The sequence below is a fragment of the Anolis carolinensis genome, chromosome 1 (genome assembly GCF_035594765.1).
Source record: "Anolis carolinensis isolate JA03-04 chromosome 1, rAnoCar3.1.pri, whole genome shotgun sequence".
Classification (NCBI taxonomy): Eukaryota; Metazoa; Chordata; class Lepidosauria; order Squamata; family Dactyloidae; genus Anolis; species Anolis carolinensis.
Window position 1 is genome coordinate 90046902 of NC_085841.1, and position 23276 is coordinate 90070177.

Genomic DNA, 23276 nt, shown 5'->3' on the forward strand with positions numbered 1-23276 from the left:
ATTCACAGAGTTGAAAACCAAATATAAATGTCCCTAGTTCTAGCTTCCAGAAGCAATGCTGGACTGGATGGGATTTGGTTGCCCCCCCCCCCCCTTGTAGGGTATTTCATATATTTTTAAGCAATAGTGAATATTTAGAATCACCTAAGGCAAATACATTAAACCCTTTGGAAGTCCTGATTTTCCACTTCTTCATAAGCCAATATATGTAAGTGGACTATTGGGATTCATGAAAAAGGAAAGTTTTCTGAAACTGAATTCAGCCCACTACTGCTGTGGAGTAGCTTGTGTGTGTATCTATATTTGCTTATTGGAAAAAGGGGATGGACAGAATGGTTGCGTCAGGGTAAAATCACTTTCATTAGCCAGCCTGCTATCTTTAGATTCACTGGGGTTGCCTTGTCAACAAATGGAGCAAGCAGGACGTGAGCAGAGCCTTAGGCCTTGCAAAGGTGTCAGGGCTTGAGTTTCCCCATCAGCCAGTTCAGGAAGGACAGAGATGGCTCAGCAATCTGTAGCAGCCTTGGACTACTTTACATGAACATGATCCCAAAGACATCCTTAAACGCGAACACGTTTATCTTATTTGCATGAATATACTCTACCTTTTTGTGATACGTATGTTAGTTCTTTATATGTCTGTTCTTTCTCAGTATTTAGTAAAATAATGCCAGCATAGTACATTGGTTGTCCACTTACATTTTAGTATTTCAATTACAGTGTTAAAAAAAGCAAATACAATGTATGCAAGTATATCAATTGTGCATGTATTCTCATTTATAATATACTTCCTAGCATTCATAAGATGTAGATGCATATTTTTGTGGTTAATGTATGCTTTTTCTAGCATTTTTAAAATAAATTGTTGCTTTATTGCCGAACCATGTCTTAATGTTAGTAATTAATTTATTCATTATCACATTCCAGAGATTTTTTGTGTCATTCCTCTACAGATGATCTTTTATCACTTTCCCTTTTGTACAATAAGCATCCTTGCAGCTAGATATAAATTATTGACAATATCCAGTGCTTCATTAATTAAATTGCACAGATCACATTATGCAGGTCCAGTCTTTGAAAGTATGTAGCATATCTTTCCAAAGCAGTCTGTAATAATATAAAATATCAGCATCTTCAGTGTATCATTTTCAACATTTTCCCCCCTGGAAGTAACACTACATTTTAAAATTAATCTTGTGAACACACATTATGAGCGCTGCATCAAACATTAATTTTAAAACATTGCATGTTTTCAATTACATGGTCTAAAAGTGCAATGAAATAAATGTATACAGTGAGATTGCAGGGGATGCTATACAACTACTACTGCGATCTGCAACCAATCTTTAGTGTAATTAACATTGCATTGCCCTCTCTGCTTTTCTTCTGTCCTGTTGTTGTTTCCATCACAGCCCCCCTCCCCACAAAAAAGGTTGGCTCCTGTGCCGAGTACCATTTCTCCAGGTGTAAACACATTCCCATTCCAAGGAACTTTCCAAGGAATTATTTTCTCAGTTGAACCACTGCAACAATGGCCCTACAAACCCATCTGGAGAGCACAACCGAGAGGGACTGGAATAAAGAAAAGATGGAATTACTGGAGCGTTTTGACAATGAGAGGAAAGAGTGGGAATGCCAGTGGAAGGTCATGCAGAAGAAAATAGAAGAGGTATTCTGGATTATTTCATACCTTCCAATTGTCCTGATTTAGCAAAGACAGTCCTGATGAATACCATTGTCTTGGTTTTCCAAGTGCCTTTAAAATGGTTTCTCTCCCCCCACTTGTCCCCTTTGTCCGCATCTAACTTCAGTTGCTACAAACCGAGTTCAAGGTGCAGAAGCAGCTTGCACTCAGCACCAAAGTGAGCACCGCGTGGAATCTTCCAGATCCACGTAGGTCCAGGCAAAGCTAAACTGCTGCAGCCTTTCCTAGCTTGTGCTCTCTTACACACCCTGAAGTTGCTTATACATTTTTATCTGTGAAATGTTGGCGGGTACATTATTTAGACTACCAGGGCATTATAAAACATATTAAAGAAAGTTAAATATCTCATAGAGCTTCTGATAGAGTCATATTGTTGTTAGAAAAAGTCACCCAGCAGTGTAGTTATAAGGCGATAAAAATAAGAATTCTACCTCATCAGATGGAATTTCCCCAGTTTCTAAAATGTCAGTAATTTAAATTACCCAACCCAACTAAAAACATTCTGGGTGTCTTTTTTTAGGTCTGTTTCCTAGATAAATGGTTACCATGATTTTCTATGGGTGAGCAGATGAAGAGTAGTACATGGCATATGTTCTTTACTTCCAAAACTAGAACCGATAGGAAGAAACTGGTGCCATGTTTGAAATCAGCACATCAAAAATACCCAAAAACAGGTCTAACATTTGAGGCACCAAATGTTAGGCATTTAAAGTAAATGCGAACACAGTGAATGTAAGAGTTCTAGGTCTGATTTTCTTTCATTGTCTCATTCTCTGCAATGCTAGAAATTTGGGAGCTGAATGAACATTGGGGCAGCGAGAGGGGAAATTTATATTTAGGGGTGAAGCTCTCATTTTGCTCCTTCTATAGCTACCCTCTGTTATGACCAAGCCCAGATTTTGAAGCAGGTTTGCTTTGTACAGTGTTAATTAATTGATCCATCTAGCTTTGTATCATCTATTCTAATTAGAAATAACTTTCCACTTGCTTAGACAGGGATTTTTCCAGTCCCACTATTGGACATTTTACTAACAGTGCCCAAGTTTTTTTGCAAAAAAAAAATACAGTGGAGGATTATTTATCTTACCAGATTAATCTTAACCTTAACACGTTCCTGAGAAGTTACTGTTCATGCTTTGAAAGATAGGCTGCTTCTTCCATTGTTAGATTGCAAACTATCATTCTATGTATATCTGTTGATTCATGTAGATCAGATGACTGATAATCCCTGCTTTCTGAGATAGTCTGAAACACCTAAAAACAATTATTTTTGCATCTTCTTGTATTTAATATTCACCATTCTGCCACTCTAGTAGCAATGATATTGTGCACTGCTATGGACAGTGTATGTCAGTGAAGTGTTTGTAAGGCACCTTTTCTTGTGTAATAATAATTATAAAAATTTCCTAAAATGCAGAAGAACCTGCAAATAAGCTGTCTATCTGTACAATAAGGTGTGACGTGGCATAGTCAATGGGTTATAGGGCTGGCCAGATTACATAGGCCCAAAGGGCTTTCAAAAGAGCCAAGTTTTTAAACTTGATCGAAAGGCTTGTAGGATGGGGGCCGCTCTAATTTCTTTAGGTAGGGTATTCCACAGCTGGGGAGCCACCATCAAGAAGGCCCTCTCTCTCATCCCCACCAACCATATTTGAGATGGTGGTGGGACCGTGAGAAGGGCCTCCCCGGCAGATCTCAATGCCTGTGCCGGCTCATAGAAGGAGATAGGTTAGACCCAAAGTGTATAGGGCTTTATTGGTAATCACCTGCACTTTGAATTAGGCCCAGAAACTTGTTGGAAACCAGTGGGGCTGCTTTAGGAGGGGTGTGGTATGTGGTATGGTCCCTAAAGCCGGCCCCAGGTAGTAATTTGACTACCAATCTTTGCACAAACTGCAGTTTCCAAGTTGTCTTCAGACCCATAAAGAGTGCATTACAGTAGTCTATTCTGGGTGTAACTAAGGCATGGACCACCGTGGCCAAGTCAGGCTTTCAAGATATTGTTGCAGCTTTAACTGTGTGAAGGTCCTCCCGGCCACTGCCGACACCTGAGTTTCAAGTGTTAGCGATGAATCCAGAAGGACTCCCAGACTGTGGACCTGTGTCCTCGGGGAGAGTGTAATCCCATCGAGCACAGGTTTCCACCCTATACCCCGATCTGACTCGCGACTGATCAGGAGGACCTCTGTCTTGTCTGAATTAGGTCTCAGCTTGTTGGCCCTCATCCAATCCATCACAGCTGCCAGACACTGGTTTAGGATCAGGGCAGCTTCCCTGGAATTAGGTGGAAAAGAATAGTAGAGTTGTGTGTAATCTGTGTAGAGATGACACCCAAATCTAAAACCCCGGATGACCTTGCCCAGCGGTTTCACAAGAGCTTAGGACATGACTGTTAGGCGATGGTGCTTTTGTCAATGTTAATGTAATATTGATGTCAGAAAATGGTTGGTAAAGGCTCTTGGCAAAATATGTGGTGTCCTTGGCCTTGAGCAGTCCCACATGTTAGAGGATAGCAGTGTAGGCTCTGCTTACAAAATGTACACAGTGCACTTGTACCTTTATGGCTTTCAAACAAAAATGGCAAATAATCTGGTTTACTGACACATAAAGCAGGGGCAAGAATCTCATGGCCCTCAAGTTTTGTTGAACTACAACTGTCAGCAACCCTACACTGTATAGAATGGTGAGGAAGGTTGGAGGTTGTAGTTCCACATCCAGAACATGTCAAACATTCTGCCCCAATGTAAGGGCCAGTCTTACATCTATAAGCATGTGGCACAAGGACAGGACAAATTATTTTGACATAGCCTTTCTATATTTATTGATGACATTCAGTTGAAAAGGATTACAATAAACAACATGCCAGAGGACCGACACAAATTGTATTTATACCACTCATCTCTCATCTGTCCTCTGCCAGCCTCCACAAAAATCCAGCTTATTTACTTCATAACAAGGTTATAAGTCAATGGCATCTGGGACCAACTAATCCACAGAAACTAATCAGGGCATTGTGTTTTTTTTAATACATTGTTTGTTTTGCACATCCATCCAGAATGTTAGTACAGATTAAAATGTTTGCATGTACAGTAGATTCCACTTATTCTTTGCCATTTTAAAACTCCAAAATGCTCGTCTTCTAATTAGGAGGCATATTTTATAAAATGTTGGCATCAGCTTTAACTGAATCATTTGAACACTTTTGATGCAAGAGTTGTTGTTATTGTGGTTGTATGCGTCCAAGACTGTTCTGGCTTATGCAACCCCAAGGCAAAGCTGTCATTTAAGAGGGGTCTTGCCTTTGGGCACTGAGTGAGTGTAGCTTCCCAAGATCACCCAGTAGGTTTCCAAGGCTGAGTGGGGATTCAAGCCTGGTCTTCCCGTGCTCTGGTCCCATATTCAAACTATTCCATACTGATAGATTATCAGTTTCCAAGTGAAGTAGACCTACGTCACTCAAGTAAGGATTCATCTACAGTGTGGAATTAATGCAGCTTGACACAGCTATCATGGCTCAATGCTATGGTATCTTACAGTTTTACAAGGTCTTTAGCTCTCTCTGACAAAGAGTGCTGGTGCCTTACGAAACGACAATCCCCAGTATTTCATTGTATTGTCATGACATTTCAAATGTTGTCAAACTCCAGTGAAGATGCTCCCTAAATCATTGATCCAGGCTTTCATATTTACAATAATAAGGCAAATCTGTCTGTGTCGGCATAGATACATAGAGTAGCAGCTAATTATTAGTTTACACAATAAAGACTGTGGTGAGTCTCCTGTTCAAACAAGTACACACCAGCATGGGGGATGATGCCTCTAAATGAATATCACTTTTTCCTAATTTCTATATATGTTGTGCCGTAGGCATAATACTATCCTACCAATGATCATCCTCCATGGTGGCACAGTCTGTAGTCATTGTTGGTTTTTGAACCAACTCAAACTGTCTGTCAGTTGGGAGGAGTAGGTTTTTTTAGGCCTTGTCTTAGACTGCAAGATCCACACCATCATATGCTTTCTGTTCAAAACACAACCATAGCATTTAAGGAACGGTTGGATATAGGTTGAATCTATTGAAAAGATAAAAGTTGCCCTAGCCACTGGGGTGAAAACTTTTTCTAAAAATAAACTCTAAATTTTTCAGTCTGTTCATGGATTCCAATCTTTACAGTCTGATGACACACATTCCAAGTGAAAATAAATATCACCCTTTGTTCATCAGCCTTGTAAGCATGCTGGAGTTTAATAGGAGGGCTTTTGTTTCCTTTTCAGCTTTACCAGGAGGTAAAATTAAGACGTGAGAGCAACATGAATGCCTTTGAGAATAAGGCTATTCATAGCAAGGCACCACCACCAGCTCGTTCCCCCTCTTTAGAATGGACTAAAACCCCAGGACAGAATAATTCTTCTCCAGACAAAGAAAGTTTTCCCATCAAGGCAGAAAAAGAAAGCAAAGACACAAGAAACAAGAGGAGAAACCATGTTTTTGCAAAAGATCATCTTGTCTTGGAGAGTTGCAAAGAATCCAAAGACTGCCCAGGCTTGAAACCATCCAAGAATTACACTCAGGATCTCAATATTGTGAGTACCCTCAGGCTATTAGTAGTGGAATTGATGTTTCCCTGTGCACAGAGGAAACCTTGGTTTAACTGGCAAAAGGATAACAAATTATTATTACTGGCAGCTTAATGACTATAGACTTAATACGTTGTCGAAGACTTTCATAGCTGGAATCATTGGGTTGCTGGCCTGATCATGTTACCTTCCAGCTGCTTTAGTATAGCCTCAAGTATGTAGAATGTACTAAGCCTATAGGTTACTGTGAGTTTTTTGGGCTGTATGGCCATGTTCCAGAAGCATTTTCTCCTGATGTTTTGCCCACATCTATGGCAGGCATCCTCAGAGGTTGTGTGTACCTCACAACCTCTGAGGATGCCTACCATAGATGTGGGAGAAATGTCAGGAGATAATGCTTCTTGGAACATGGCCATACAGCCCGAAAAACTCACAGAAACCTATAGGCTTAGTACATTCTACATACTTAAGGCTATACTAAAGCAGCTGGAAGGTAACATGGTCAGGCCAGCCTGACTTGGTGTGAATTGCTGACACATGGAAGTGAGCATCATCTTCTCCTCTGTATCCAAAATATCTCTCCCCTGCCTAAATGTTGATGGTGTTATAATTTTTCATTTAAAGCATGCTTCTCCACACTCTTCTGTTTAGTAAATATATTTGATAACATAACCTTTCACTTGACCATTGTCCTGCATAGACAAAACACTGACTGAAAACCATTATTAGTATATTGGGATCCTGCTTCATTAATGCACAATACGTGCCTTCTGTGTCCCTCCCTTTCTTTTCTTTCTTTTCATTCATCCTTGTTTTTCATTACCTGAAAGTTATGATTAAGGTAACCAACCTCCTCCATAACTATGGATTATCAGGTACCTTCCTTATATTTGATATGCTTACATTTACCAAGGCCTGTATTAGTTCTCTTATCACCCAATATCATTTTAGTTGTAAGGAAAGAAAGGGACTTTCTGAAAGGGATGAGGAAGAGCTGGAGCCATCTGTATCCATGGATTCAGTTCCAGAAAGGCAAACCACATTGTTGTGGGTGCTACTTTGCTTTTAAAATGTTATTATCCATTATTTCATGAATTTGTACCTTGTCTTCCAACTACAACTCCTTGTAAGGTATCTCACAATACATGTTGAGTATCCCTTATCTAAAATGCTTGGGAGAATAAATGTGTTTTAAATTTTGGACATTTTTGGGAGAATTTTGGAATCTTTGCATATACATGATGAGATATGCTGGAAATGGGCCCCCGGTCTAAACATAACATTCATTTATATTACATATACTCCTTGTACACATAGCCTGAAAGTAATTTTATGCACAACATGAAACAAAGTTTATGTACACCGAACTATCAGAAACTAAAGGTGTCATTATCCCAACCATACATTATAGACAATTTTGGATTTTGGAGCATGTCAGATTTCCAGAAAAGGGATGTTCAACCTGTATAAGAAAACATTACCTTATATAGGAATTATAAGTTTTATTAGATCACTATCTCCTGTATCCTGGTGAAATGCTCTCAGATATGGAATCTAGTTTGTGTCTTAGACAAGTGTTCACAGCTTTTCAACAATGTAGTAAGAACTTTACTCTAATAAAATTATACATTTTGCATTTTATACAGGCTCTTAAAGAACTTGCCAAAGTAAGTGAAGACTTGTGCAGCTACCAAGAAGAAATCCGTAAAAAGTCCAACAACAAAAGGTAAAACAGTGTCAGATTTTTTACTTTTGGGGTGTGCAGAATGAAGGATCTCACTTTTGCATGGTGTTTCATTCCTGTAATTTGGTAGCTGAGTGTGGCTTCAGGTAAATATGATTTACCTGAAATTTGTACAGACAGAGGCACCATGGAGCTAAAATGTCCTCCTCTGCTTCAGCATGTCCTGAGTATTTCGCGCAAATGTGCCTACCTACCGACTGAGGTTTACTACAATGCCCTCCTCCTTGTCTTACCTGTGAGGCCAATACACTATGAGTGCACCTATCCTGTAGAACTAAAGCAGTTTGACATGGCTCACTGTTATGGAATCATGTGACTTTTACTTTGGAGAGGCACCAGCACTATTTGGCAGGGAAGGCTAAGAACTTGTAAAATTACAACTCCCGGGATTCCATAGTATTGAGCCATGGCAATTAAATCGGTGTCAAAATGCATTCCTTCTACAGTGTACATCAATGTTTCTCAAATTGTGCTTCTCCAAGTATTTTGGACTTAACTCCCAGAAATCCCAGCCAGCTAGCCCGTGGTCAGAAATGGTGAGAGCTGAAGTCCAAAACATCTGGATGAGCACAGTTTAACAAACACTGGTGTAGATGCATCCTGTGTTGAGACATGGGAGAGGACCTTCTGAACCATGGCATCCCAAATATATAATTTCCTGCTCCTGGAGGCCTAGTTGGTGCCAATCTTCACCAAATGAAAATGTGGGTATTCATCAAGGCCTTTGGGCCTCATTGGTTCATCCCAAATACAGTTGTACAAAGGTTTGTTTTTTTAAAAAAAAATCTAGATCCTTTCCATCTGTTTCTAACTCAATATGATGATAATATATTTTGGCATATTTAAATTATTATTGTAAACTGTAAGTCACCATTCCAAGAGGTAAAACTATTTGAATAAATGATAACACTGGCCAATACACATAGGGTGCCTCAAATATTATCTCTGTTCCTCGGTATATTTCACCTGCTGATTTCCTCTATCAGCTCTAGTTTTGAGATACAGAACATATACCAGTCTCTATCTATTCACCCACAGAAAATTATGATAACTTTACCTAAGAAACTAGAGCTGATGTGGTGTATCACATGCAGTGCTTTGAATCAGCACCCCAAATAACTCCAGGATCAGCTAAAAACCAAGACACCAAGAAATCATTTTTGTGGGTCTTTTTAATATCTCTGTACTTTCCCCTGCACTTTCTATCAGGATACTGTGACATTTTCCCACCACTTGTTCTCTTTTCCTGCCCCTTCTCACTTAATATGTGGCTGGAAGGAAAAATATTTTTGCATACATTGCCCAGTGCACTGCACAACCTAAGTTTTTTGAATGAATACAAAGGGGACCCTTACTTTTTCCAGCTACCCCCTAAGTCACTCAGTCTCTATTCTTAACAGCAGCAGTCCAAAAATCACATGGAGCCTTGAGATAATCTGGGAAAATAAAGAAAGCTGATAAGACTTGATGTTTACAGAAGAGGCACATCTGGTCTCTTCTGTAAAAATATTTTTTTTAAAAAAAGTAAGGTTTAATAACCTGGCTGAAAATAGTAAAGTTTAATAACCTGGCTCTCTGGATTACTGGGGGCCCTAGTCCTGGACCTCATCATCTAACCCTGACTGTAGTACAGTGAACAAGACTAAATTTTACATAGTTCACTGGTCAAAAAAATGAAAATATAGACTGTCTTTGTAGTTCATTTAACCGGGTCACACATTAGCTCTGGTTGTGATATAAATGTCAGCTGGTGCTCCCAGATAACTAAAAAAAAATCTTTCAGCTCATGAGTACCACGCCTTAATCTTTCCAAGATCTTCATCTATTCATTTTTGGATTAACTAAGAGAGAGAGACAGAAACATGAACTTTGTAATAGAAGACCATTGCTTTCGACTGCAAGTGTAACTAAAGGGGACAAGACCCAGTGAGTTTTAATCCCTTTGGCTCTAATCCAGGGAAGTCAAATGTTGCCTAAATGCCATTGACAGTCATAGCTAACTTATGGGCACAAGATCTATTTTACAAGGAATTGGACAGTATTTCTATAATCTGACAAATGTATTTATCTGATTGATGTTCTCTTCCGCCCCACAAACATTTTTATAAGAAATATTAAATAGGCAGCATTCATCAGCCAAAGTAGGCAGTTTTTCCACGGGATGCTAGTGGGATCTGATCCTAATATAGTTCCTTTAAAGCAGCCTTTCCCAACCTAGTATTCACCCAATGCAGTGGTTCTCAACCTGTGGGTCCCCAGATGTTTTAGCTTCCAACTCCCAGAAATCCTAACAGCTGGTAAACTTGCTGGGGTTTCTGGGAGTTGTAGGCCAAAACACCTGGGGACCCACAGGTTGAGAACCACTGATCTGATCCATTAGATTGCAGTTGTGTCTGATGGAAGTTGTAGTCCAACACATTTCATGGACCAGCAGGTCTTGCAAGAACCTTAAAGAAAAGTGTGCGCCATTGTTTTGTACTGTTCATCTGGTATTCAATAGATTCCTAGTGTGTTGGAAAGACTAGATTTTAGGGCAATTGCCATCTTAAGTGATATTACACCTCACAGTGAGTATTATTGTAAAATCATATTTATTTATTTATTATTTATTTATTTCAATTATTTATACCCCGCCCTTCTCACCCGAGGGGACTCAGGGCGGCTTACAAGTGGCAATTGATGCCGTTACACTGATATACAATAAACTAAAATGATTAAAACAGTTAAAACAGTCATAAAATAGTCATAAAATACAATATACAAAGTTTAAAACAATGCAAAGTGCATTTGTAGAAGTGTGTCATAGCTTTAATCAATTAAAAGACAGATTTAAAGCAGGAAACATGTAGGCTTCCAAGTACATGCATGGCTCAAATAACAAAACTTTTGGCAAAGTTGTTTCTTTTTACAAAGTTTTGTGCCAGTTACACATTACTTTTTCTTCTTCATCCTCTGCCTAGCTGGGATTTTTTAAAAACCAAGCTAGCAATAGGAGCAGGGTGAAGGAGGGCAGGAGGAGCACAGAATGTCAGTGTCTAGATGCAGAAGTATGTTTGAAGTAAATAGTTCCATAAAACTTGAGCTGGGAAAGAATGGGATTCTGCTCCAGCCAATCCTACAGTAGCTGTGTGTCCCAAGAAGCAAAGTAAATAGCAGTTTCTGTCCTAGAAACACATCCACATCATTAATTGAGGTACATCTGTAAAACTCTATGGTTGCAGCTCATTAGAGGAGTTGGGAGAAACAATATAACATTACTAGTTACCTCTTTAAATGTTTTGTTTTGTTTTGTTTATGTATGCCAGAAAGAAGTTCTACCCTTCCCTGGGAGAATCTGCAGAAACAGAAAACACACTAATTACGGCACAAGAAATGAACCATGTGCATCAGAGTGTTTCACAGCCAGCTTCAATTTTATTTGAAATAGAGAAACAAAATAATAATAAGAATTTGATTGGTACTAGCTTGAAGGAAATTCCATCTAGTGCTCTTACTGGAGTTGAGAAAAGCACCTTTTTACTCTGGCAAACAAGAGATGCCCCTCCTGTTCCTCCTAGAAGCACTTCTCGACATTTAGCAAGCTCTCTGGCCCAAGTTTCTGAAGCATTTGTCAAAGATTTAGGGCAGTGGAGTGGCAGTCCGACCAAAGAGTCTCCAGATGCAAATGCATTTAATCATCCATCGTTTGCCAAGCAGCGTGATGCTCCAGTGTCCCCAAGTGTGCTTAGTGGCCCTTCTGTAGCTACTACAGGATCCATAGAGAAAGGGGATCCATCCCTTGAATGCAAGCCTATGTCAGGTTTTTGTCATAACACCTGGTCCTGTGATGCAAGCAAAGTTGGAGGTTGTGCTCAGAATGGCTCTTCACAGCCTGTCCAGAAAAGCTGTTCTGATGGGAACATGATGCCCTCAAAACACCTTCTAAAATGTCAAAACAATGTACATTGTACCAGGGACTGTTACACTCCTATATGTGACACCCTAGGGGATTCTGGATATGGAACTGGAAAAACTCAGCGCAATGAAACCCTGGAAGCAAAAATTGATGAGTTCAACAGAACTGTGTTTCATACAGATAAAGCTCAAAAGTGTTTGCAGCAGAACCAGGCACTTTCTGTACCACCAGGAGATCCTAAACTCTGTTGCCTCCAACAAGATGGTCTGCCTAGCAAAACACAAAATGAAGAATCACTGGGTGTTCTGAATCGCAAACCATCTTTCAAGAAGGATGAAAAACCTTGCACACCTAGCAAAAATATCAAAACAACAGGACAACAAAAGCAACTGAACGGACTTCTTAGCGGCTACCATCATATGCTTCATGAGCATGCTTGGAGGCCAAGTAATTTATCTGGTCGTCCACGATCAGCTGATTCTCGGTCCAACTATGGGGTTGTTGAAAAGCTTCTGAAGAACTATGAAAGATCAGCCTCCTTATGGAACTCAAACTTCCACCAAGAGCAGTGGGTGTCAACAGAAGCCAAATTTGTTGAGGGTGGTTGTGAAAAGGCAAGTCATTATTTTGAAATGCTCCAGGGTGACCAAGGAAAGCAGGAGCAGCAGAAGACCTCAGTCAAGCACATTGGGATTTACACCAAAAACAGCAAAGAGAAGCAGAAATTCCCTGAGGTATGACTTTAAAATGAACATTGGCTGGCATCCTGTTGGTTGTTGAAAAATCAGAATTTTGTTCTGACCATAGAACAACCAAAAAGATGCAAGTTAATCTCTTGATATTCATTTTTGAAAGAATCATAATTATTTGTAATTTTAATTATAGCATCCAGCTGTGCTGTTTTTCTGAAAGGATAATTTTATCTAAGTAAACGAGAGGGACTATTATTCAGGCTATTTTGAATATGATTTAAATATTGCTTTTCTATTTTTTTCCTGAGAAACAGAAGAAAAATAAATGACAGAATAAATGCTCAACTACCACATCAGGTTAGAAAAGATCTAATGAAGAGATTAATCATACATTCTATTTTTCTCTTCAGTTTAGTAGAAAACAGGGTAAGTGACATTCCTGTATACGAAGTACCAGATGTTCTGGTTGCATTCATGGTTGTGCTCTTCGTAGGGAGATAGTGCCACACATGTTAGGCCCCTATCAACTCCACTCTGCCTCAGGGCACTTCTAGACAGATAAAACCCTCACTGAAGCAGGTTTTTAAAACCTTCTTCATCATGGGTTTTTGTCCCCACAAGCTACCCAAACCCCAGGCTTTCCCAGGGAAGGTGTCTATATGCCATCACGATAACTATCAGGGTGTCGTGCAGCCTGTCAAAACAAACCTTAAAAGTAAAGAAAACTTATCCGGCTGCCGTTAAGGTGCTTCTTGTGTCCTCCTCCAATGAAGAAATGACACGCCAGGAGAAGAGGGTGGAGGAGCTTTTTTATTATTATTATTTCTTCATGATAGGAAGATGCATGGAGCACCTTAATGGCTGCCAGGTAAGTTTTCTTTACTTTTAAGGATTGTTTTGAGGGCTGGAGGAGGGGAGGGTTGGGCACCATCCAAAGGTTTGGGCTCCAGGAGCCCTAAAGGTTCGGAATGGCAAATGGGGACTACCTGATAGTGAGTCCCCACAGGCCCAATACTCTATTAGACCTGTGTCTTTCAGGAAGGTCCGAATCTAATTAGGTACTTGATTAATTTGGAATAACCAAGATTATTCCGATTTAATTCGTTTTTACCAGGGCTGTGTTTGGAGGCTCCTGGTAAAAATCCAGACATGTCCCAAGATACAGGCCTGTCTGGATGGGCCCTCAAATTTTCTTTGTCCAAGAATAAGATGCATCTTAGCTTAAAATGATTCTTTTTTGTCCACTACCAAAATTAGTGTCCTCTCCCCACACTATTATGCGAAACCCTGTCCCTAGGTCCTTGATCTTGCTACATTACAAAACAAGTTCTGAAGGGGTATCCCAATGCCATCACTTTGAATGTGATTGAAAAGCTCATTGGAATCACTCTTTGTCAGTTTTGAGGATCCTGCTTTCTCAATATTTCCTACTCAGTTGAAACCACTGATGTTCAGGCATATACACCTACTCATCTTTTTGGTGAAGTAGCATCCTAAAATAGAAGTGATCTTCTGAAATAGTCCATCTACAATAGTGATTTCCAAAGTGGGCACTACCACCCCCTGGTGGGCGCTGTAGTGATGGCACCTATTAGGACATGGGGGCAGGGCCAGGTGAGGGGCGGGGCCTCTTCCCAAGTGCCAGAGACAGGGCTGAGCACCTGAGGTGCCTGTTAGGACACAGGGGGTGGAGCTAGGGAAAAGGCCAGGGCCTCCTTCCAAGAGCCCGAGACAGGGCTCAGCCTCTATACCTCTCCTGAGAGGCCTTTTAGGACTAAGGGCGGGGTAGGGGTGGGCACGGAGCCGCTTCCCAAGAGCGCGAGACAGGGTTGAGCCTCTGTATAGCTCCCTTGAGGTGCTTGTTAGAACACGGGGGCAGGGTATAGGGACCCCGCCCCCTCCTCTAGCCCCGACCCCTCCTCTAGCCTTGCCCCCTGTATCCTGGCAGGCGCTGCAGGACAGGGATAGAAGCTCAGCCCTGCCTCAGAGCTCGCAACTCTGCCCATCCCAGTCCTGGCCGCCCATTTGTGGCCCCGCCCACATCCCCGCCCTGCATCTTGGACTAGGGGAGAGGCTCAGCTCCGTCCTCTTGAGCAGGAGCCACGACCACCCCTCTAAGCCACACACCCCCTTTCCAGGGGGCGCTGAGTAATATTTTTTCTAGAAAGGGGGTGGTAGGCCAAATAAGTTTAGGAACCACTGATCTACAAAGTATTTTGCATGTAAGGTTCCTAATGCCTCCCTGTTTACTAAAAGTATAGCACAAAACAAATACTCCTTTGCCAACATAGCAATGAACTCACAGCATATTCACCATGCAAGCCCATTGTCTAAGTAAGAGGAAGGCATGAATTGAGGGCCACACTAGATAATATATGCAGAAACATATATACACACACAAACCTAGCCAGTGTGGTCTAAGCATTTGGCAAATCAGTCTCTCAGACTTGGAAAAAGTAAAAAGCAAAGCACCCTCTGAACAAATATTGCCAAGAAAAAAACCATGATAGCTTTAACCTAGGATCACCATAAGTTGGAAATTACTTAAAGACACATAACAAATAACATACATACAAATTACATACATACACATATGAGATGCTGTTGGAGGGCAGCCATGCTATCGCCCCAGGCTTCCTGAGACCAGGGAGCATGTAATGATTGTTCAGGATACCGTCCTAGATCCTGCATAGGGATTCATGTTGGCTGACCCCACCACCCAAATACAGGGGAAATTCCTTTTCCCTTTGGGGTGCAGCCACATTACTCTGGCTTAATTCTCATCAGCCTGCATGCCTTGTGTGGACTCATTCAGGCTACACAGCATTATTTTTCAGTGTAGAACTGCCCTCTAACATTTTTGCCTAAATACATGGAAGGAAGTAGGCATTGATATGAGCTCCAGCCCTTTACATTTCGTTGACTTGTAAGAGTGTAAGAGACCTTCATGTTTTGCTTGCAAATGCCTACAGACAGCTTTGTAACAATCTTCAGTTTAATTTGGCTATGGAGCTCCTTGCCTTCTCAGGGATTCCCAGTCATGAAAAGTCTGTATCTGCATTTAGCCTTAATTTAAAAACCCTTTTCAGACCCACAGGTTGGCTGTATGATAATTTAGCATCTAGAATGTGTGAGGACATAGTTTTTTGCCTAATTAGACAGTGGTTGAGTCCATTCTCATGTAAGCCTATTGTGCAAATACAGTTGTAGTTCACTCAGGTTTCTAATACCTAAGCAATAAGGTTTCTTACACATCTAAAAACCTAACTACATAGCAACAAGAGAGTTGCCTGAATAATGGACCCATCAAATGACTGGTTTGTTTTGCTTGAATACATACCAACATTGTATAACTTTGACTGTATGCAGATTAATTCTAAATTAAAGGATTTCAGGCATTTTATGTCTTACTTACATGCCACATATTTCTTCAACAGATGCAAGAGGTTTTTTTCCCCCCATTACATCTTTACATCAGTATGTCAACAGTCAATAATACATTCTCTGGGCCTTTTAATAGCCTGTGGCCACCTGTTGTCAGGCTGCCCAGTTGATGTTATGCCATTCTCTTAAAATACCGTGAATGCTTTTTTGAGAGTTTTTGTTTTGATGGTCTAACCTAAGGGGTTCCATTTGTGTTGTAGGTTTCTGTTCCAGTTAAACAGTCAAATGGGAAAGGCTTTTCTCGACCAGCGCGGCCGGCAAACAGGCGTTTACCTTCCAGATGGGCCTCAAGATCACCCTCAGCACCACCAGTTATGAGAGAAACAGCTCTGAATGAACTCTCTTGAACTTGTGTTGAGAGATCTCAAGAATGATGGTGTGGCAGCTGATCCATACCTCCTGGGAGCTCTTTTTTCCATGCTCCTGACCAGAACCAATTATAGGCACTTGTATGTTGGTCAATAATAACCTGGTATTTTCAACTTGCTGGAGAAACAGTTTTGATTCTTAGCCCATTGTTCTAGTCTTCAGTGTTTTTAGCAATGAGAAAAAGATGCCTCCTCCCTACCCTAATATGTATGTTTGTGTGTGTACCTATATTCATATTTTAATGTCCATAGCATTCTTACTTTGAATGACATTTGCTGATACTCATCTCCCCAAACAGCTTTTTTAATAACATAGAAAGTTCTTTATATTCTGACTTTTCCCGCAAACAGCAGGAAAAAAATGCTGTATGCATGATCATGTGTATAGGTGCATGTGTTGGAATAGGATGTATATTAGTCTTTACGTAGAAGCAGCAAACTCAGTACTAGTGTTGACACTGAAATTGTAACATGCCTATATATGTGCATAAATACACACACTGTTTTGGTTTATTTGAAGATTTGAGAATATATCGCTCCGGTAATAATTATATTTTGTATATCTTTTACAGGTCTGGTATTTGATATATAAAAACTAGCATATGCATTTTGGGAACTATGATAGCAGAGAAAAGGGATTTGCAACTATGTATCAGAAGCTCAGTGGACTTATTCCATACTTGCGCTTGATATTCTCCCTTTCCTTGTTCATTACTCTAAACTTTGCAATACTAGGTCCAATGAACTGGGCATAGTTTTTTCTGAATTAAATATTTGCAATTTATAATGGCATTAGTCTCTTTTTTACACAGTGTTCAGACATTTTTTAAAATGTTGAGTTCTCTTAAAATGAGTGTGCTTACCATTCTTTGAAATATGACTTGAAGATGAGAGTCCAGTAGTCTTCTGATGAGAAATGTTGCTTATATATAAGGCAGTGGTTCTCAACCTGTGGGTCCCCAGATGTTTTGGCCTTAAACTCCCAGAAATCCTAACAGCTGGCAAACTGACTGGGATTTCTGAGAGTTGTAGACCAAAACACTTGAGGACCACCGATATAAGGAAAAGACAGATACAGATGCCTAGACAACTCCTTAAGATGGAACTAAACCTGACAAAAGCCCAGTGCATTTAATAGTTTCCCACATCCTTCTGTATCTGCCCTGTGGGGTGCTATCTAGAACTGTGGTCTGGAAATATATTGTAGTGATCTATAGAGTTAAAAAAATATGAAGTAATGCGGTAATTTGATGTGGATGGCAGCCTTTAAGCATTACATGAGACATATAATACAACTCCCTCTCTATGTTTATTATGTTACAAGACCACCTCACTCCATCCCTATGGCACCTGAAGCCATAGATAATAGCAAACCCTATCTTGGAATCATCTCATAGAATCACACTGGAAGACTTCCTCTGTGTGTGTGGTGTTTTTTGGAGTGAAACTGTTGATACAGAATCCATTAATAAGTGATCTGTATTCTATACCCAATTGATGCCAGGGCTTGCCAAGTGTCAGATCTTGATGTACTGTGTATGAATTTGATCCAGTTTTTCAAACCTGATATTGCTTGAGTCAGAGGTTTTAGTCTGGGTAGACAATATTCACCAGTTTGTTTGTTGTTGTTGTTGTTGTTTTTTGAAAGACAGCAGAAGAATAAACATGTACATCCTCTAAAGTAAACTTGCCCTTTCTTAATCAGCTACTAGACTTGGATGGCTGAGGCAACTGTGTCCATTCTGCTCCTGTGAATGATAGAAGTGGCGCTCAGTTATGAAGTTAGCTTCCATTCTGGCAGAAGCCTGACATACAGTACATAAATATTGCATCAGGATAGGATTGCTGTGGTGCCAGAAATCCTAGACGGATGGCATTAGAAGTATGTGTTTGCCCTCATCTGTCTCTTGTGTTGTTGGCTGTTAGCATGCCATGTGTGTAGCCTGTTTTATTTCCCTTCTCAACAGTCTGAATGAAATATGGACCCTGCTGTGCTGCCTTGTTAAGCATCATAAAAATGCCTACTTTCCCTTTGTTAATTTTTGTTCTTCTTAGAATTTTTGTTCCTCTTAGAATTAAGTGTCATAAAACTGTATTTTTCCCTTTGTGATTTTTTTCCACTTAGAATTATATAGGAGGATAAAACAGGTTACTAGACCTGTGATGAATAAAGAGGCAATTCTGATGCCTCAGCTTTGTTCTTACATTTTCCTACCCACTCCAGCCCAGTCAGGTATCATGTTTGCAGGCATTTCAGAATAAATATATACTGCAGTAGATAATTAAAATGAGAGAGAAAAGTTAATATTCTGTGCCAAAGTAACACATCTGGTGCCAACAAAAGCAGCATTCTGCAAGATATGTATATTACATGACAAGCAACTTTTCTTATGTTTACATATTATTCTGTCTCTGCTAATGTGTGGGTGTAAGAGCTCTGATCTTCCATATTTAGAAAACCCTCAAACTCTGCAACTCTTAAGATTTAGACATTTTATTTTGCTGGTGGCAGGGACTAAAACCAATGTGAGTCCAGAGTGATGAAGAACCTACAAGGTTCTACATATCTTCAGGGTCCTCATTCTCCAAAAAGAACTGTGCTATTTTGAGGAGTTATAAAGTAACTTCCCTTCCACTGGAGTCAGTGGGAGAGGGCATTTAAAATACTTCACCTGTGTTACATTTGTCTGTGCCTGCAGAGAGCCAACGGAGCTTGGGAAAAGGCAGACATTCCATTGAGGAATTTCAACTTTTTCAGTGCATCCCTCCCCACAATAGGATAAACCTCCAAGACTGACTTGTTAATTGTAGTTAAGTTAATTGCAATGTATGACAATGCTATGAAAGAGAAACCCCCAAATCCCCCTTTTATCAGTGGTTTGCAGACTTGGGGACATTTGTTTTCTTGAGTTTATCCACTTGTAGTGGGGTCTTGCTCTTTTCCTACTGTCTTTTACTTTGTCAAACATCATTTTATTTTTTAAAGTCTTCTTGTGCCTCTATGTGCACCACTCTGAGTCCCCTTCAGGGTTGAGAAGGGTGGATAAAAATATGACAAATAAATAAATAAATGGTGATATTTCAAAGTATGGCAGTTTCTGTTTAGTCATCTTGGCTTCTAGTGAGATTTCAGGATTGATTTTCTTTAGGACCCATTTATTTGTCTTTTTGTTAGACCATGGCATCCATAAAGCTCTTTGTCAGCATCACATTTCAAATGAGTTTCTTCTTTTCTTATCAATTTTCTTCACTGTCCAACTTTTACAACCGTGGGTAAAAATAGAAAATACAAAGGGAGTCGGAAAATAGGATAATGGACAAAGTGTTGTAGTATTGGCTTTAGCCAACTTAGTCAACAGTTCAGAATTATGGAAGTTGTAGTCAAACATCTGGAGGGCAACCTTTCCCATCACTTGTCTAAGATGCCATCATTTTTCCTGATGGGATTCCCACATTTCTAATAGTGATGTGGCAAGAGGTGATTTGTTAGGTGAAGCTTTCCTCACCAACCAATATGATGCCAGGAAAACAACACTTTCTGAAATCCATGCTGCTAAAAGGTCATGGACATGAAACTGTTAAAAGGACACGTGCCCCAGTAGGGAAAAATTATTAGCAATCCTAGATGAAGATTGGTAAGCTCTTGCATCATCTGTTCAACCTATCTCAGTTCATCTCTTCGTAAAATTATCGTTTCAGTTCACTGTTTAGCTTGTTTTTGTCTGAGTTGCTTTGCCAAACAATGGGGACAACATGAGATTAAAAACTACTCACAAATAAATTAATTTGTACATTCTTATGATTAACTAGATCAGTGGCAGCATCAAATAGAGTTTTCCTTTCCCTGAAGGAACTCCTTTCTATGTAATGTGATTGTAATTAAATAACCATTATAGGTTTGCAAGCATAGACAGATAATTGGCTATATTGATTGTAAGCATTTACATTAAGCCTGATTAAATAGAGCTGACATTGTAGGTAGTATTCAGTACCTTGCAAAAAAAAGTCTCAGTTCAATGTTGCAATGCATAAAGGAAAACTAGGACTGTGCTTTATGTGGTATGGTTTCCAATTTGTCCTGCTGTCTTGCTAAGAATGCCAAGGAAACTTTAAAATTCTTTCAGAGGAAAGTTCTCAAAGGTAGAAAGATATGTGGAAGTAGTTTGAGCTGCCATTCAGTTGCTAAGGAAAACCTTGGCATTGCAGATGGTTTCGCCATACTGGTTTATCATATCTTTTAAATCATTCAGATGACTTCATAAACATTAGATTTTGAGAAAAGGAGCTGGTGGTACAAAACTGAGAGACACCGAATGGGAGATCTAGAAAGGAGTGGTTATAGAATAATAGAATAGTAGAGTTGGAAGAGACCTCATGGGGCATCCAGTCCAACCCCCTGCCAAGAAGCAGGAAATCGCATTCAAAGCACCCCTGACAGATGGCCATCCAGCCTCTGCTTAAAAGCCTCCAAAGAAGGAGCCTCCACCACAGTCCAGGGGAGAGAGTTCCACTGCCGAACAGCCCTCACAGTGAGGAAGTTTTTCCTGATGTTCAGGTGAAATCTTCTTTCCTGTAGTTTGAAGCCATTGTTCCGCGTCCTAGTCTGCAGGGAAGCAGAAAACAAGATTGCTCCCTCCTCCCTATGACTTCCCCTCACATATTTGTACATGGCTATCATGTCTCCTCTCAGCCTTCTCTTCTGCAGGCTAAACATGCCCAGTTCTTTAAGCCGCTCCTCATAGGACTTGTTCTCCAGACCTTTGATCATTTTAGTTGCCCTCCTCTGGACACATTCCAGGTTCTGAGATAGAAAGTGCTCTGGGCATGAAGCCCTGGTAGTGTGTTTGGCACCACTAGCACATTGGCTTTGCTGCACTTGAAAATATATAAGCAAGTGACTTTCTACTAATTTTTATCTAGAAGGAGGCAAAATAACTGGCAAGTCCATTCTCCTTCCTTGGCACTTCTCATAACTGCTACATATGCTGCATGCTGCTAAAATTTCCATAGCAGAGATTATCCTGTTGAATTTCAGAAGAAACTGAAAACAGTGTCAACTTTAAAACAAGTCTATCTGCCCACGAAGTAGTTTGCAAAGGGTTTTTTGGCAGTCGGCCGTCACATTTTCTTTCAGCAAGGAGGGAGTATAAAAAGCAAAAAAAAACCTTGGAACCTCCTATAGCCAAAGTGGCATAGGTAGCCACCAGATGATCTAGAACAAAAGATATCAAACTGCACTGAAAATTTAGAAGGAAACATACTAAAAGTTTATTGATGGAAGACATGTAAAGAGGTTAGTACTAAATTCCGAAAATGTTTAAAATATTGTTTCATCCTCCATTCACTGTATACACAGTGAGCCTTGCTCTGATCAGGGCCTCTTCGCACCATGATATTATAGCTATGAATTCATTTTAACTGGTACAGTTCCATTCTGTGGAATCCTGGGATTTGTAGTTTAAGAAGGGATATTAATACCTTCTCAGCTACAATGCTGGAGCCCTTGGTGATGCAGTGGATTAAACCCTTGTGCCGGCAGAACTGCTGACTGGAAGGTTGGGTCACTGACCTGAAGGGTGCCAGTTCGAATCCAACCAAGAGAGAGTGCAGATGAGCTCCCTTTATCACAGCATTTCTCAACGTTGGGGTCAGGACCCTTGCGGGGTTGCAAGGGGGTTTCAAAGGGGTCCCCAAAGACCATCAGAAAACACATATTTCTCATGGTCTTAGGAATCACTTTGGCAGAGAAGGCTGAAGATCTCTCCGCCTGTCCTTTTCTTCTTTTTTGGAAACATTTGTGTATTTGTGCCAAGTTTTGTCCAGAGTATAATCAGTTGGGTGTACATTGCTCTGTCGATGTGGGTGAACTATAACTCACAACCTCTGAGGTCAGTCCCTTCGAAACCTTGAAACTCCACCAGTATTCAAAATTTAGCATATTGGGTATGTGTGGCAAGTTTGCTGATTCCATCACCAGTTGAATACAGGATGCTCTCTGAGTGTTGGTGAACGTCAACTCCAACACTACCAGTATTCAATGCTGACAATGTAGGTAGTGTGCCAAGTTTAGTGCAGATACACTGTGGGCTGGATTCAGAGTGCTCTTTATTTGTAGGTTAACTATAAATCCCAGCAACTACAATGCCCAAATGACAAAATTACCCCCCCCCAACCCCACCAGAATTCTAATTTGGGTGTTTCGGGTATTTGTGCCAGATTTGGACCAGTGAATGAAAACACGTCCTGTATGTCAGATATTTACATTACGATTCACAACAGTAGCAAAATTACAATTATGAAGTACCAACGGAAAAAAAATGGTTGGGGGTCAGCACAACATGAGGAACTGTATTAAGGGGTCGAGGCATTAGGAAGCTTGAGAACCTTCTCTATAGTTCCAAGTCCCTGTGAGGACATGAGAGAAGCCTCTCACAAGGATGATAAAAACATCAAAACATCCGGAGATCCCCTGGACAACATCCTTGCAGACCGCCAATTCTCTCACACCAGAAGTGACTTGCAGTTTCTCAAGTCACTCCTGACATGAAAAAAAAACATTAATCCCTAAGTACAATGCTATACTGGCTCCTCAAACTGTAAATTTCATAAGACAAGGCTTAGGCAGTTAAAGTGACATTATTAAAGAGCCACCAGTCTGCTTCCTGGACATTGGCAAGCAATTATAGATTTGAAAGATAATCATATATTTTCCTGAGACCCCATAGCAGTTTATGTGATCCTACTGGATTTTTCCCTGTTGAAGTAATATATTACAGTTGCAATCCTATGACCTCTTACTTGGACCAAGGCATATTGAAATAAAATGGGGATTACTTTCAAGCAAATCCAG

The 23276-nt window shown here is 40.3% G+C and overlaps 1 protein-coding gene across 1 annotated transcript in view; it reads left to right on the forward strand.

Annotated features, from left to right (window-relative positions):
- The window catches only part of kiaa0408 (KIAA0408 ortholog), a 30114-nt gene extending 12901 nt beyond the window's left edge, over nt 1-17213 (forward strand). The window contains exons 4-8 of the mRNA XM_008118969.3: nt 1413-1669; nt 5981-6289; nt 7930-8009; nt 11333-12656; nt 16259-17213. Of these exons, the coding sequence (XP_008117176.1) occupies nt 1532-1669; nt 5981-6289; nt 7930-8009; nt 11333-12656; nt 16259-16405 (1998 nt within the window). The 5' untranslated portion in view covers nt 1413-1531 and the 3' untranslated portion in view covers nt 16406-17213. The remainder of the gene's footprint in view (nt 1-1412; nt 1670-5980; nt 6290-7929; nt 8010-11332; nt 12657-16258) is intronic.
- The last annotated feature ends 6063 nt before the right edge of the window (nt 17214-23276 follow it).